At 46.7% G+C, this 15,176-nt stretch overlaps 1 protein-coding gene across 1 annotated transcript in view; it reads left to right on the forward strand.

Moving 5' to 3' along the window:
- The first annotated feature begins 272 nt into the window (after nt 1–272).
- RAB3B (RAB3B, member RAS oncogene family) overlaps nt 273–15,176 on the forward strand; it is a 149,955-nt gene continuing 135,051 nt past the window's right edge. Inside the window, exon 1 of the mRNA XM_033915214.1 lies at nt 273–518. Coding sequence (XP_033771105.1) covers nt 432–518 — 87 coding nt within the window. The 5' untranslated portion in view covers nt 273–431. The remainder of the gene's footprint in view (nt 519–15,176) is intronic.

A 15,176-nucleotide genomic window follows, 5' to 3' on the forward strand; every position in this document is an offset into this window, starting at 1 on the left:
TGACTTTCCAACTTTTCTGAACTAGTAGGATTTTTTTTTTTGGAGGGGAAGGGGTGTTTAAAGCACCCTCGTTATAATCCTAATATCAAAATGAGAGCTATTGATTTCCTGAGCTACTTCCAGAAAACAACCAATTAAGGGAGGGGTGGAAAATTGGAAAATCTGCTTTCAAGCTCTTCCATTCATTCTAAATGATCTAAGTTCACCTCGTGAATGGTCTGGGGATGGGGTGCAAGCACTTTTCTTTTGGACGCCAACGTGACGCTCCGGGCGTGGGAGGGTCTCGAAAATGACCCCGCCCCCGAAGTGCGTCAGCGCCTGGGGAAGCCCCGCCCCCAGCGGGCGTCTAGCGTGCCTGGGCTCTGTGGCTCGCGCTGCCGCTTCTCTGACCTGAGCAAAGTTTTAGACGCGCAGCGCTGGCTTGCATTTTTATGAATTTATTTTTTTTGCTCTCTGATCGCGGAGCTTTCCCAATTGCTGAGAAAACGGAGAGGGCGTTGCCAGGGACCACTGGAAAGGTAAAGGATCGAGCCCACTATCCCCCCCCCCAACTCCCTTCGGATTGTTGTGTCTTCTGCTTTGATGCTTTGCCTGGGTTTCTCTGGTTGACCATTGATTGCATTAAAAGAGCAGCCTGGCAGATGCTATTGTTGTTCTGCCGTTCTGATGTGGTTTTTTTTTTTTTTTAACACGATTTTATAGCTGCTTGGCGAGATAAGAGTCTTATTTCCCTTGCCACCTAATTTCCTGTGTCTGGGATGCAAAAGAGTACCTTTCTCCTTTTTATTTTAAAGCTTCATCCATTGCAACCTGCTTTTCCACTTTGTTGTAAAGTTACTCTCTTGCACCCAGAGCGGTTTGGGAGGTGTTTGCATTCATTTTGGATGCATAATGTGTGCCTTTTGCGGAAGGAAAACGGCTCGGGCAGCTTAGCTTTTCCCCGACGCTGGGGGTGGAAGAGGTAAAGGTAAAACAGAGATCACTTTGGGAGGACTTAGCTCCAGTGCTAGAGCAAAACAGACCGATAAGCATCAGCAGTCCATAAGGGAGCCTTTCTCCCTGCAGTTAAGCAGCATAGCACAGCCTGTCCGGGAAGTTCCTTTCATGACACTGATGTAAGAAGACTACCGAGAAAGGGTTTTCAGACCGAAGCCCTTTGAAGGGTACCTTTATCTCTGCCCTAGCTTTTATCCTATCTGTTTGGGACTTCTGCATAAAATCAGGCTGTCCAAAAGTAAAGGTGAAATAACTATATCCGTGACATCCTGTTTGCCTGTCTTGGCTGTTTAGATTGTAAGCTCTTTCGAGCAGGGACTGTGCCTCTGGTAGCGCTATAGAAATAATTCATAGTAGTAGTGTGAAGAGTTTCAGTCTTTGGGAAGCAGAGCTGAGATTGTGATGTCATAATGCCTCATTCCGCCAATAAGAGCCAACCTCATCAGTGATGTCACAATGACTTGATGGTCCTGTACTCCTCTCTGCCCTCCAACCCAGCCAGCAGATTAACCGTTCCCCTTAACTGTCTGTCTTGGCTGTTTAGATTGTAAGCTCTTTCGAGCAGGGACTGTTTCTTCTTCTTTGTGACTGTGCAGCGTTGCGTGCGTCTGGTAGCACTATAGAAATAAGTAATAATAGTAGTCAGTATCTGATGGCACAGTGCAAACTTAACGGGAAAGGTGTGGACTGTTGCATCCAGAATCCCAGAGATTTGTTAATATCATACTCTTTATTATATTTTATTCCTAGACCATGCATCTGCCGTGGGAGAGGAGGTGGGGGCTCTTTTCCCTTATTACTCTTTGCTATCCTAATTTGGTTCACTTTCTTATATTTTTACCTCTCTCTGGAATAAAATGTATCCACCATATATTGGATTACCCTCATATGTTTCTAAAAAGTCTTCTGAGGTCACATCATCAGCTAATCACGGATCCTTTTACTAAAGCAGTGTTCTGCAAATTTTTTTGCAGCCGCGGCACACTTAACTCTGGGACGTGGCTGGAGGGCATCCGGAAATGCACGGAAGTCAATGCGATAAGGTTGCACGCATGCGTGAAGTCATCACGTCAACATGTGCGCAGAAGCCCTCCAGACAGGGCCCTGAGCGTACAATTGCTACGCCGGTGGGGGGGAGGGGCGCTGGTGCCGGCTGATTGCCTAGAGGACATGCCTCTTGCCACGAGATGTACATCCTGTAAGCAGTCAGCCAGCGCCTCTCCTCGCCAGCATCTCGCGGCACACCTGAAATCTTGCCACAGCACACTAAAACTCCACGTGCACTAACGGAATTAGAGCACGTTTTATGCTGCAAAGTTCATAGGTATAAAATGGACTTCTTAACATTTAGCACACACTAAATTTTAGTTAAAGGCCCCCCCCCTATTAGGTTGAGGTGGGGGGGGGGTCTGATAAAATGGAGGGGCATTTTTGATATTGGGTCCAAGTCGAATTGTAGATATTTTGGTGACAATGTCTAAAATTCTCATCCTAAACATAGCAATTTTTGATCTTATTATTTTGTTTCAAAAATCTATCTTTTTTAAATAAATCTTTATTGCTTTTCAAAGCTAATACAAAGTGCCATAAATTATATATACATTAATAACAAAATGAGCACTTAAATTCCATTAATAACAATGCAACAAATAACAATCTCTCCCTTCCCATCGAACAATTAATCAAGAAATAAACCAGAAATGCATCCCACCCCATCCACCCACCCTGTCCTGGAAATATATAAAAATAAAATTCAAAAATCTCTAATTTCCAGATGTTTTTGTGCCCAGGACCTATTTCTTTAGATACTGTGAAAAAAAAAAGTCCTAGATAAAAGCATACAAAAAGAATCCATAAGAATGACTGTTGCATCATTGTTAGGAAACTGGCTGCATAGACATCCCCATAGATCAGAGGGACAGCCTCAATCTCTCTCATCTCTCCCTATACTCTGCCCCGGGGAACTCTGTTTGTCGGGCAAACCTCCCTTCTTCTCTACTGCCAACTCCTGACTCTGTCCCTTCTGTCTTGCTGTGCCCTATGCCTGCAACGACCTACCTGATTCGGAACGTCGGGCTCCGTCTCTGGTGGTATTCAAATCCAGGCTGAAAACCCACTTTTTCAAAGCTGCGTTTTAAGCCCTAACCCTACCAGCTTCTAAACCACCATATTTGTTTGTCATTTCCTCCGTAGCCCTGTACCCTCTCTACCTCTTCAGCCCTCTCTACGTGAGCACTGGTTTTTTATTCGCCGTTTTTGTGCAGTGCGTCTGTCTTACTTAAATTGTAAGCTCTTTCGAGCAGGGACCGTCTCTTGTGTGTTTAATGTACAGCGCTGCGGGAGCGCTATAGAAATAATAGGTTCATAGACAGTAACGCGGAAGACAAAGGCGCGCGCCGACAACTGAGCGCAAGATGGAGGCGCGCGCCGAAGAAAAAGACTGTTTTTAGGGGCTGCGACGGGGGTTTTTGTTTGGGGAGCCCCCCCCCACTTTACTTAATACAGATCGCGGCGGCGTTGTGGGGGGTTGTAACCCCCCACATTTTAGTGAAAACGTAACTTTTTTCCCTAAAAACAGGGAAAAAAGTGAAGTTTTCAGTACAATGTGGGGGTTACAACCCCCCCAAACCCCCCACAACACCCCCACAATGCGGTGCGATCTGTATAAAGTAAAGTGGGGGGGTTCCCCCCCACACCCCCCGTCGTAGCCCCTAAAAACAGTCCTTTTCTTCGACGCGCGCCTCCGCGCTGCGCTCAGTTGTCTGCTCGCGCCTTTGTCCCGGCGCGCTTTTGACCTGACACCAAATAATAAATATTCGTAGTAGAGGTCAGTAAAGGGACTCTGGGACAAAACGCACCTTAACACCCTTTTTTTGTACTGTGAGCCCTCCAGGAAGCTCTTAAAAACTTCCTGTACCTAACTTGTACACCGCTGCAAAAGCCCTCAGGTTGTAGGCGTCTCCTATCTACAGGTACAGTTGGCATTTTGTGGTGGTTGGAACGCTCGCAATGTCTACCACATGTGCTAATTAAGAGTGGGATATGGACCTGGGTCCCTTTCTCTATGGTACAGTTTCTTTGCAGTGACCACTAGCCTACTTTTGGGACCTGCTTGCTGCTCTGATAAGAATGTCCATATACCACTTATAGCCTAAGTGGTTTACATTCAGGTACTTGAGCATTTTCCCCTATCTGTCCTAGGGTGCAGTAGGCTTCCTACTAAAAAATAAAAAACAAAAGAAAGAAAAATTTTACCCTTCCTTATGTTTTTTTCCCTCTATGGCTCTTTTCTTTCTCCAAAAGTATTAATTTTGTAACTTTACCCCTTTACTCCCCTCGTATTCAGTTCTGTCGGCATGTCTGTTCGTCTAACCCATTTTAATTAAATTTTAAATTGTATGTTGATTAGTATGTTTATTTTATATTTTACTGTAATTCGCTTAGTAAATTATGGATAAGCAATTTATCAAATTTAAAATAAAACTTGGAAACTTGGAAGTGACTTGCCCAGGGTCACATGGAGCAGCGTGGGTTTGAACCTACAACCTCAGGGTGCTGAGGCTGAAGCTTTTTTTTTTTTTGTTTAATAATTTTTATTAGCTGAAGCTTTAACCACTGCACCACTCTAGAAATCAAAATGTAGTAGAAGTGAGCCAAGTATAGGACAATCAAGCTATTGTGACATCACTGATGAGGTTGGCTCTTTGACATTGGTGGAATGGGGCATTGTGATGTCACTATCCCAGCTCTGGTTATCAGAGGCTGAAACTTTTCACACTATTTTTTTATTTATTCAATTTTCTACACCGTTCTCCCAGGGGAGCTCAGAACGGTTTACATGAATTTATTCAGGTACTCAAGCATTTTTCCCTGTCTGTCCTGGTGGGCTCACAATCTATCTAATGTACCTGGGGCAATGGGGGGATTAATTGACTTTTCCAGGGTCACAAGGAGTAGCATGGGATTTGAACCCACAACCTCAGGGTGCTGAGGTTGTAGCTCTAACCACTCTGCCACCCACTCCTCGCTTTGACAAGGTGTATTAAGCAGTTTACAGCCGGGTACTCGTGCGTTTTCTCCATATGTCCCGTCACAAGGAACAGTGCAGGGTTTGCACCCACAATCTCAGGGTGCTGAGGATATAGCTCTAATCACTACGACACATTATAATAATAATAATAACTTTATTTTGTATACCGCCATACCCAGAGAGTTCTAGGCGGTTCACAGCAATTAATAATATTACAAAAGAAAATAACATTGGGAATTAACATTTTTTGGAATGAACATGTCATTTAAGTTGACAAGAATTAACATTTTTTGGGGTGTACAGGTCAATGAAGTTGACAGAATATACAATGAAGTACAATTGGAATATACAAGCGTGTACAATAGGAGGGAAAAATACCGGTCCGTGAAGTTAGTTGGTTAGGAGGGGAAGGTGGAGGGTCATGTGTATTGAAGGGAGTAGAAGGAGCGAGTGGGAGTGTTAGGGATTCTGTCCATGGAATAAGTGAGTTTTGAGTTTTTTCTGAAGTCCAGGTAAGTGGGGGCATCAAGTATAATTTGGGCGAGCCATGAGTTTAGTTTGGCCGCCTGGAGGGAGAAGGTTTTGTCGACGAATCGTTTGAGTTGACATAGTTTTAGGGAGGGGAAGGCGAATAGATGAATTCTGCGAGAGTTCTTATTGTTGTGATCTAATTTAAAGTGGGGGGGATGAGGTAGCTTGGGGATAGACCAAACACCGTTTTGTAGCTGAGGCATGCGAACTTGAACAGTCCTCTGGATTCGAATGGTAGCCAGTGCAGTTTATGGTAGTAAGGGGTGATATGTTCCCATTTGTTTAGGCCAAATATAAGGCGGTACGCAGAGGTCGACTATTTCAGTCGCAGGTCCACGTTTGTGGAATGTACTGCCAGGATACCTAAGGTTATATAGGGACAAGATGTCTTTTATAAAACCCAATTAGAAACCTTGTTATTTGTCAAGGCTTTTTATTAACTTAATATTGAGAAAGCTATTTTAGAGCTGTGTTAGCGCATTTTTGTACGGAAAAGGTCTGGTGATAACTGTTTTTGCTCTATTTGTATGTGTCAAAATTGTGCATGTTTCTATTGTTGTTCGCTTAGGGGTCGTTTTAACGTGCACTAAAATGGCTAGTGTGCCTTAGTAAAAGGACCCCTTAGTTTTTAAGCGGAGAAGACATGTTTTAAAATAAATAAATAAACATGCTATAATCTCCTCTAAGCTGAGTACCGTCACTGTCGCATATTTAAGGGGTGGGAGGGACTCGGGGACCACTGTTTGTTTGTTTAGATTTCTCTCCCGTCCTCCGCAAAGAGCTCAGAACCGGTTACAGGTTAACATACATAATATACAGCTAAGAACATAAGAACATAAGAAGTTGCCACCACTGGGTCAGACCAGAGGTCCATCGCGCCCAGGGGTCTACTCCCGCGGCGGCCCATCAGGTCTGTGACCTGTGAAGTGGTTCCTGACCATTTCTGTAACCCTCAATCCCCTCTATCCTTTAGGAACCTCATCCTTTAGGAACCTTCCTTGAAACCCTGTAGTGTGCTCTGGCCTATCAACAACCTCCGGAAGCGCGTTCCATGTGTCCACCACCCTCTGGGTAAAAAAGAACTTCCTCGCATTTGTTCTAAACCTGTTAACGGCGAAAGATTAGAGAAACTGGGCCTCTTCCCCCTCGAACAGAGGAGATTGAGAGGGGACACGATCGAAACATTCAAGGTACTGAAGGGGATAGACTTAGTAGATAAAAACAAGTTGTTCACCCTCTCCAAGGTAGGGAGAACAAGAGGGCGCTCTCTAAAGTTGAAAGGGGATAGATTCCGTACAAACGTAAGGAAGTTCTTCTTCACCCAGAGAGTGGTAGAAATCTGGAATGCTCTTCCGGAGTCTGTCGTAGGGGAAAACACCCTCCAGCGATTCAAGACAAAGTTAGACAAGTTCATGCTGAACAAGAACGTGTGCGGTAGGGCTAGTCTCAGTTAGGGCACTGGTCTTTGACCAGAGGGCCACCGCGTGAGCGGACTGCTGGACATGATGGACCACTGGTCTGACCCAGCAGCGGAAATGCTTATGTTCTTAGAGCGCGCTAATTCGATTAGCGCACCCGAGTAAAAGAGGGGGCTAGTTCGATGAGACGTCATCGGCTCCCAATTAAGGCCCGGATTATCTTTAAACTATCGTGTTGGGTGTATAAGATATTTGCAGGAATTTGCCCTGAATATTTTAATTTCCTTATTTTCATTTCCTTTGTCTCCTATGTCTTCACAAGCTGGAGAAATTTTGTTTAGTTTATTTTCCTTCATTTGTTAAGGTTAAATATGTTTTTGTTTTTTTTTAAAAAAAAGGTCTATTTCTACATCATTTCCTTATCGAGCAGTTACAGCTTGGTGCCCTTAACCAACTGAACCGTGATTTGGTTTCTTCTGATTTGCTTTTCTGTAAGGAGCTCAAGACTTATCTATTTAGAAAGTTAATAATTGAACGTTTTCTATTACCCTGTTACAAGATACATATTTTATATATAATATTTCTTTATTGAGCAAACCAGTATATACAAAATAGAACAGAGTAAAGGGACATCCAGTAAGCCATCAAAAACTGCCCCAGCGGGCATACAGAGAGCCAATGGTAGAACATAACCAGAATCAGATGGCTCAATAACCAGAGGTGCTCAATACATTTTTCCATGTAAGACCCTCCAAACCCCCCCCCCCAAGAACAGAGTGGAACACCCCAATATCATAACACTCAGCAGAATACGCCGTAAAACACCGGGTCCAATCCCCCCCCAACACCCCCACCCACCCCCTCTCCTGACCTGTGGAAGACATAGACGGAATACACCAAATAGACAACCCTGAGACAAAAAACAAATATGGACAAAGAACATGCACAAAATAGACAAAATATAGGCACAATATAGACACAAGGAGGAGGAGAACTAGATCACAAAGGGGAAAAAGAGGAGACAAGATAGAGAAAGAGATATTAGAGAATCCAAGGCAGAAGGAGTCTGAAGAGGGAAAGTACCGAGGAGGACAGAAGACCCCTAGTTAGGCTAACAGTTTAAGAGTAGACTCCTCTCGCGATGGGGAAGGGACAGCCAAAACTCCTCCCAGACATCCTGAAATCGAGACCACCTGCGTTCATCCCGGGTACCCGCAGCCCGTCTTTCCAAGAGAGCTAAGTCATAAAGAGACCCCAGCCATCGAGAGAAAGAGGGAGCATGCGGCTCTCGCCATAGAGTCAAAATGGCTTTCTTAGCCAGCAAAAGGGCCTTAGACAGCAGCTGCCGCTGCCCAACAGTGCAACCATGAAGCTTCGCCTCCTGGTAAAAAAGAGCTACACAGGGGTTACAGTTCGGAAGCCCATGAACCAAGGAGGACAAGTAGGTCCAAACACGCTGCCAAAAGGCTCGCACAGGGGGGCACTCCCAAAACATATGCCCCAGGGAAGCAGGATTTGCAGAACATTTAGGGCACCCCGCATGAGCAGCAATACCGGCCCGGTGTGCTCTATGAGGGGAAATAAAAGCTCTGTGAAGGAATTTATATTCTTGTTCCCTATGTAGCATGTTACATGATATGGTGCCCAAGTGGACAAAACAACGAGAAATCAATTCAGACGGAACCATGCAGCCCAAATCAGCACTCCACGCCCCCGCCAACCAATCAGCTCGTTTGGTCTGTAGGGGTGGGCCCAGCACGGCAACGTAATAGCGAAGACGTGGAGCCGCGTCCTCCCCCAACGCCAAACACCTCCCAAGAGCCTGTGCTACAGATCCGCTCAACCAATCCCCAGAGAAGCTGCGAACATAATGTCGGAGCTGGAAGTAGCCAAAAGCATCCACCCTATCCAGTCCATACAGCGACCCCAATTCGTCAGAGGAAAGGAGAACGCCCCCATCGGAGAGAGCATCCCCAATTCTGCGAATTCCATGTGCATGCCAAATCCGAAACACCTTGCTATCACTACCCGGCTTGAAATGCAAATTACCCACCAGCGGGAGAAGAGGAGTGATGTTAGAGTTGATGCCCAGATGCTTGCAAAGTAATTTCCAAATGTGTCTCATATAAGACCAAACGACATGTCCCCTATAGTCGGCGTCCAACTGGGCAGCTGGAGCATGTAACAAAAACAAACCAGATATAGGATGTAAAAAATCCCTGTCCACGGAAAACATTAAAAAAGAGGAGCTCTCCATACACCAGTCCCTAATCAATCTAGTCCCACAGGCCAGATTATAGGCGCGAATGTCGAGCAGTCCAAATCCCCCCTGCGACTCAGGCAACATCAAAATCCGAAGAGATAGCCGAGGCCGCCGCCCACGCCACAAGAAGGTCCTCAAAGCACCATACAACCGAGCTAAGTCCCCAGTCCGCAACCACAGCGGAAGAGTTTGAAACAGATAAAGCCACCGAGGGACAATCATCATATTATACAAAAATATACGCCCCGCAAGGGATACCGGCAAATCCCTCCACAGGCGGAGGAGCTCAATCGTTCTTCGGAGCAGGGGTTGCACATTAATCTCATAAAGTCGCGTGGGGGATGACGGTACCAGAACCCCCAAATATTTTACCTGCTGGGGTGCCTCCCGGAGCGGGAAATCGGCCCACTCATGCGAGATACTAATATGAAGAGGTAGCGCCTCCGATTTAGACACATTGAGCTTGAGGCCTGAAAGTTCCCCAAACCGGTGAAACAGCTCCAATATTCTAGGGAGGCCTGATACCGGGTCAGTCAACATTACCATAATGTCATCGGCAAAAGCCATGCAACGCAAAGAAGAATTCCCCAACTCTACTCCTGCTATCTGAGGATGGCAGTGAAGGGAAATCAGAAATGGTTCCAAAAACAATATATAAAGCAAAGGGGACAGGGGGCAGCCCTGGCGAGTGCCCCGCTGAAGCACAAAATCCGGAGAGGCCACCCTATTAACCAATACAGCCGCTACCGGGTGGGCATATAGGGCCCCAAGAGCTTTCATAAAAAACCCCTCCAACCCATAACCACGCAACAAGGGAAATAAAAAAGCCCACTCCACCCTATCAAAGGCTTTTTCAGAGTCAAAACTAATAGCGTGGGTTGCTGCCTAGAGACACAGTGAGCCAAAGTAATGAGAAGCTTCCGAACATTATGACCTGCTAATCGCCCCCGCACAAAACCAACCTGATCAGCCCCCACCAGAGAGGGAACAAACTGGGCCAAACGGTTGGCCAGGACCCGAGCCAAGATTTTGAGATCAACATTGATAAGCAAAATAGGTCTATAGGATCCCACAAGCAAGGGGTCTTTTCCCGGTTTAGGCAATACAGTAATCAGCGCTCTATTCGATCCCAGAGGAAACTGCCCTACTGCCACTGCGCTCTCAAAGTAGCCCCGTAACGGGTCGGCCACAAACCCCTGAAGAAGACGATAGAATTCCCCCCAAAGCCGTCAGGGCCTGGAGATTTACAAAGAGGTAGATGCTTGAGAACACCCAGCACCTCCTCTCTTGTTATTGGGGAAGCCAAGACTTCCGAGTCCGTCTCCGACAACCTAGGTAAGGGCAAGGATTCCAAGAATGCCCGGATCTGCGCCTCCCGACCGACTACTTCCGCAGTATAGAGAGATTTATAAAAGGTAACAAATAGCTGTTCCATCTTAGACTGATCCGTTACCAACCCTCCCCCGTCATCTTTAAGCGCGGTGATCACGGTGGCACCACGCCTCGCCTTAGTCATCTGGGCCAACATTCTACCCGGTCTATTACCAAAACAGTGTAATCTGTACTTATAATAAAACAGAGATTTATGGGCTCTCTCATGAAGAAGTGCATGGAGTGCTCTACTATCTCGCACCTTGCGCTCAAGAACCAAGATTTTTTCCGCAAGCAGTTTCTTACGTCGCGCGCAGTAAGCTATCACAGCCCCACGGAGCACTGCCTTGGCGGCCTCCCAAAACAAAGTTCCATTATCTGCATGGTCCCCATTAAATTCCACATAGTCCCGCCACTGCTGCTCCAAATAAGAATTAAAGTCCGGGTCCAGATAAAGCGCTATCGGAAATCGCCAGTGCTTCCCTCCCCCCATGGTGCCAGCTGAGAAGCTAATATCCATCCACACCATAGTATGATCCGAGACAGCCAGTACTCCAATCTCAGCCGCTTGAACCGCATAAAAGGAGGATCGCGAGAGGAAAATATAATCTATTCGAGAGGAGGAACCATGCACTTTGGACGTGTGAGTGAAATCCCGCTCCCCTGGGTGTAGGGTCCGCCAGACATCCACTAGGTCCAGAGCCTCCAGCCAAGCGGCAAGCCCATTATCTGACCTACTGGAGGAGGATCCCTTAGAGAAATCCAAAAGCGGGTCCAGTATAGAATTAAAATCCCCAAGAAAGATTTTCTGAGATTCATGGATTTGTGATATAGACAATAATACCCCCAAGAGTTTCTTATAAAAGGACCGCTGTGCACTGTTGGGCGCATATACAGACATCAAAATTACAGGGCGCTGATGAAGAGAACCCTGGACAATAACTTAGTGTCCCTCTGGATCTGAGAGAACCCGAGATGCAGTAAAAGACGCCGATTTGCGGATCAGCAGTGCCACCCCAGCCCTAGTGTTAGAGGAGGAGGCCGAGTAACACTGCCCCACCCAGGATTGACACAATTTACCATGTTCCCGTTCATTGAGCTTAGTCTCCTGCAGGCCCGCTACATCAGCCTGATGTCTGGCTAGGCACTGCAAGATCTTAGTTCGCTTGATAGGAGAATTGATACCAGATACATTCCATGACACACACCTCAACCCCTTCTTAACAGGCATAAGAAAGAAAGAAGAACCAAACATACCAAAAGAGACAAAGAGCACATAACAGCTGCCGAGGGTCCCAGCCCAGCCCCCAGCAGCCCAGTCTCCACATCACCTCCTCACACGAATCGACAGCAGACACACAGGTCAGGAGCCGCCCCCCCCCCTCCTGATCTCCCCACGCCCTCCTCCCACCCAACCCCCCCAACAGACCAAAACCCACATCTTCAACACCCCCCTCGCAAACCCCCCCCAGTCCCACCCGCAACCAGTCCCCCCTCCCGCCCCCCCACACCAAGAACCCCCTCCCCCCTCCCATACCCCCCGAAACACACCAATCCACCACTCCAGAGAGGGTATACCAAAGGGCCCAAAGTACCCCCCCTCCCCCGCCTCCAAAACAGCCACCAAGCCGGAGATATTCAATATAAACTCACAGAAATAGCCCAGGGGCTAAACGAATATCATAAAACCAGAAGAAAAGGCAAAATCATACAGGACCCCGTCAGTCAATAAGTCCACAAGGAGCCATGGCAAAGAACTGTAAACAGTATCCGAAGCAATACAGGCAGATCCCCCTAACGGGGATCCACAGACAGAGTACATGCACAACAGGTGCTAAGTAACAGTGCAAGTGAGGATACCACCCGCTCCCCGCAGGTTGCCCCACTCAAATCAAACTGAGAACACCCAAAGTAGTGTCAGAGGGCATCAGGTGCCAGACCCCAGATCAGGGTACCATTGAAGAACTTGCGCTCTGGCCGCCGCACTTGTGTCAAATAGATGAGGTTGGCCATCATAAATCACCTGAAGCTTAGCAGGGAACTGCAGCGTGAAGCGAAGCTTTTTCTCAGTAAGTTGCTTGCAGACAGACGAGAAACCTCTCCGCATAGAAGCCACCTGTGCAGAATAATCCTGAAATATTAGGATACGCTGATTCTGAAACTGTAAATCCTTGCGCTGGCGATAATTGCGGAGAATAAGATCCTTGATGGCAAAGTTCAATATGCGGAGAATCACCACACGCGGTCTGGTCGCTCCCTCCTGTCTTCTACCCAGCCGGTGCGCCCTTTCGATGCGTAAAGGTCCCAGTCCCCACGTGCTCATCAGTTCCGCCGCCAGCCAGGTCTCCAGCGTGAGAAGCAGGCTCCCTCCTGCACAGATTCAGGGACCCCCACCAGGCGCAGATTGTTCCGTCGGGAGCGATTCTCCATATCCTCCAGTTTTTCCTCACACTGTCCCACCTTGCATCGCAACTGTTGAACTTCTGTCTGCAGTGTAACAATAGAGTCCTCCGCGACTCCAACCCGCTGTTCCACCTCGGTGACCCGAGAGTTAAATTCTGCCACTGTTGTGGACAAGGCAGCCAGTGACTCCTGCACTTTGTCCAGGCGCGTCCCCAGCACTGAAACAACTGCCTCAGTGAGGCGCGCGATTAAATCCGCTCCCTCTGCAGCCGCAGCAGCGCCCGGATCCGCCATCTTGTCCTCATGGCTGGGCCCCGATTTCGCGCGTTCGCGGTCCTTTTTGCCTACCTTAGAGGCCGTATCTGCCGTGCCTCTGTGTACAAATCTGTCCATAGAGCCCCCGGGGAGCTGAGGAAGGCACTCGGTGGTGATAATATTCGCCGAATTTTGTTCAGGGAGGCCGAAGCAGGGGGAGAACAGCGGAGCTCAGGGAAAACGCGTCCTCCCCGCTCTCTGCACGGCCCCGCCCCCCCTAAGATACATATTTTAAGTTTGTGTTATGCGCTTTGAACCTGGTTTTTCAGGGAGTTGGTGGAATATAAGAACTATTACTATTTCCATTTCTTTTCCACTTAACCAGTGGCGTAGCGAGTGTCGGAGGCACCTGGAGCGGTGGTGCCCTCCTCTCCACCCCCGCTCCTTCCCTGCCCTCCACGCCACACTCATGCCCTCTCTTCCCCCTTCTAGACTTTCTAATTTTTGATGGAGTAAAAATTTGATTCACTTGTACCACTACTGATACTATTAATTATTTCTATAGCGCTATCAGTCGTACGCAGCGCTGTCTAGAGTCGCAAAGAAGTCAGTCCCTGCTCTAAAGAGCTTACAGTTGAACACAGGGCTTCCTTATATGAAGGCGAGTTAGGGCCTTAACGCACGGAATAGCGCGCATTAAAATGCCGCACGCGCTAGCTGCTACCGCCTCCTCTTGAGCAGGCAGTAGCACGTGCTAATCCGGTGCGTGTGCTAAAAACGCTAGTGCACCTTCGTAAAAGGAGCCCACAGTGTCTCTCAAACTGTGGTGAGCCCTCAACAGATTCCGGGCCACGAAAGATTCCAGAATTTTACTTTATTTTTAAAAATTCCATTTGTAAGTATACACTAGAATAGACGCAAGAGTCCGTCAATGTTATGAGCCCAGACAAGCATCATTTTACGATGTGATTGGTCCTTGGAAACTAACTAACTAATTTTGTTTTTATTTTTTTATGCAATAGTTAACTTGAGCAACAAAGCAATCGAGGCTTTGTTACCGTTTGGATCTTCTTATTTTTGCAAACTTGGATTTTCAGCTCTGACAGAAATTAAGTGGAAAAAAAAAGAGAACGACTGTAGATGGTGGATGATGAAATGCGTGTTTGCTTGTTGACTATCGAGCCACATTATGAGTTAATTTGCCTCCCAAAAACAAGCACATCATCTCATTGATTAGCGATTCTGTCCAATCTACTTTAGTTTCACTGTTGTTACATAGCTTAAAGAACTTTAAATAAATACTGTAACTCTCAAATTTAATTTTTTTTGTTGGTTTTGCAACTTTATAATTGCAATTATAATGTGCCATGAAAAACATTTGCTCCATTTAGTGTGTCGGAGCTGAAAAAGTTTGAGAGAGGCTAATTGAAACGAACAAGATCCGTTTCTTGGTCCCGAAATCGTCCTGCAAACATTCTATCATCTATTTCAGACATCTGGAGGCAATTTCCTTAGGTAAGAAGGATTCACAGAAGGCCCAAAGAAATTACCCGTTTTATTTTCAGAATACCTTCAGTTATATATCTTTCACATGGGTCAGTGGTAACCATCACAGGAAAAGGGGGATGGACAAGAGAGGGGAGGGGGTGCGTGAGCAGGATATGTACATGGCAGGGGGTTTGAGCCAGTATTGTCTTAAAGACGAAACTTTATTAACATGATTAAATGACCTCTTCCCAAACCATCGAGAGAGTAAACACAAAACATTCTGCATCTGATTACCTCCAGCACAGGCAGGAACAAAAGACATCCTTTTAGACAGAGACAGAAAACTTATCCATTAAAATGTGTCCTTTCACTGATCTAACAGATAAGACGGACAAACTGGATGTCATGGATACAGTTAAGG

This window comes from Geotrypetes seraphini, chromosome 12, assembly GCF_902459505.1.
Source record: "Geotrypetes seraphini chromosome 12, aGeoSer1.1, whole genome shotgun sequence".
NCBI lineage: Eukaryota > Metazoa > Chordata > Amphibia > Gymnophiona > Dermophiidae > Geotrypetes > Geotrypetes seraphini.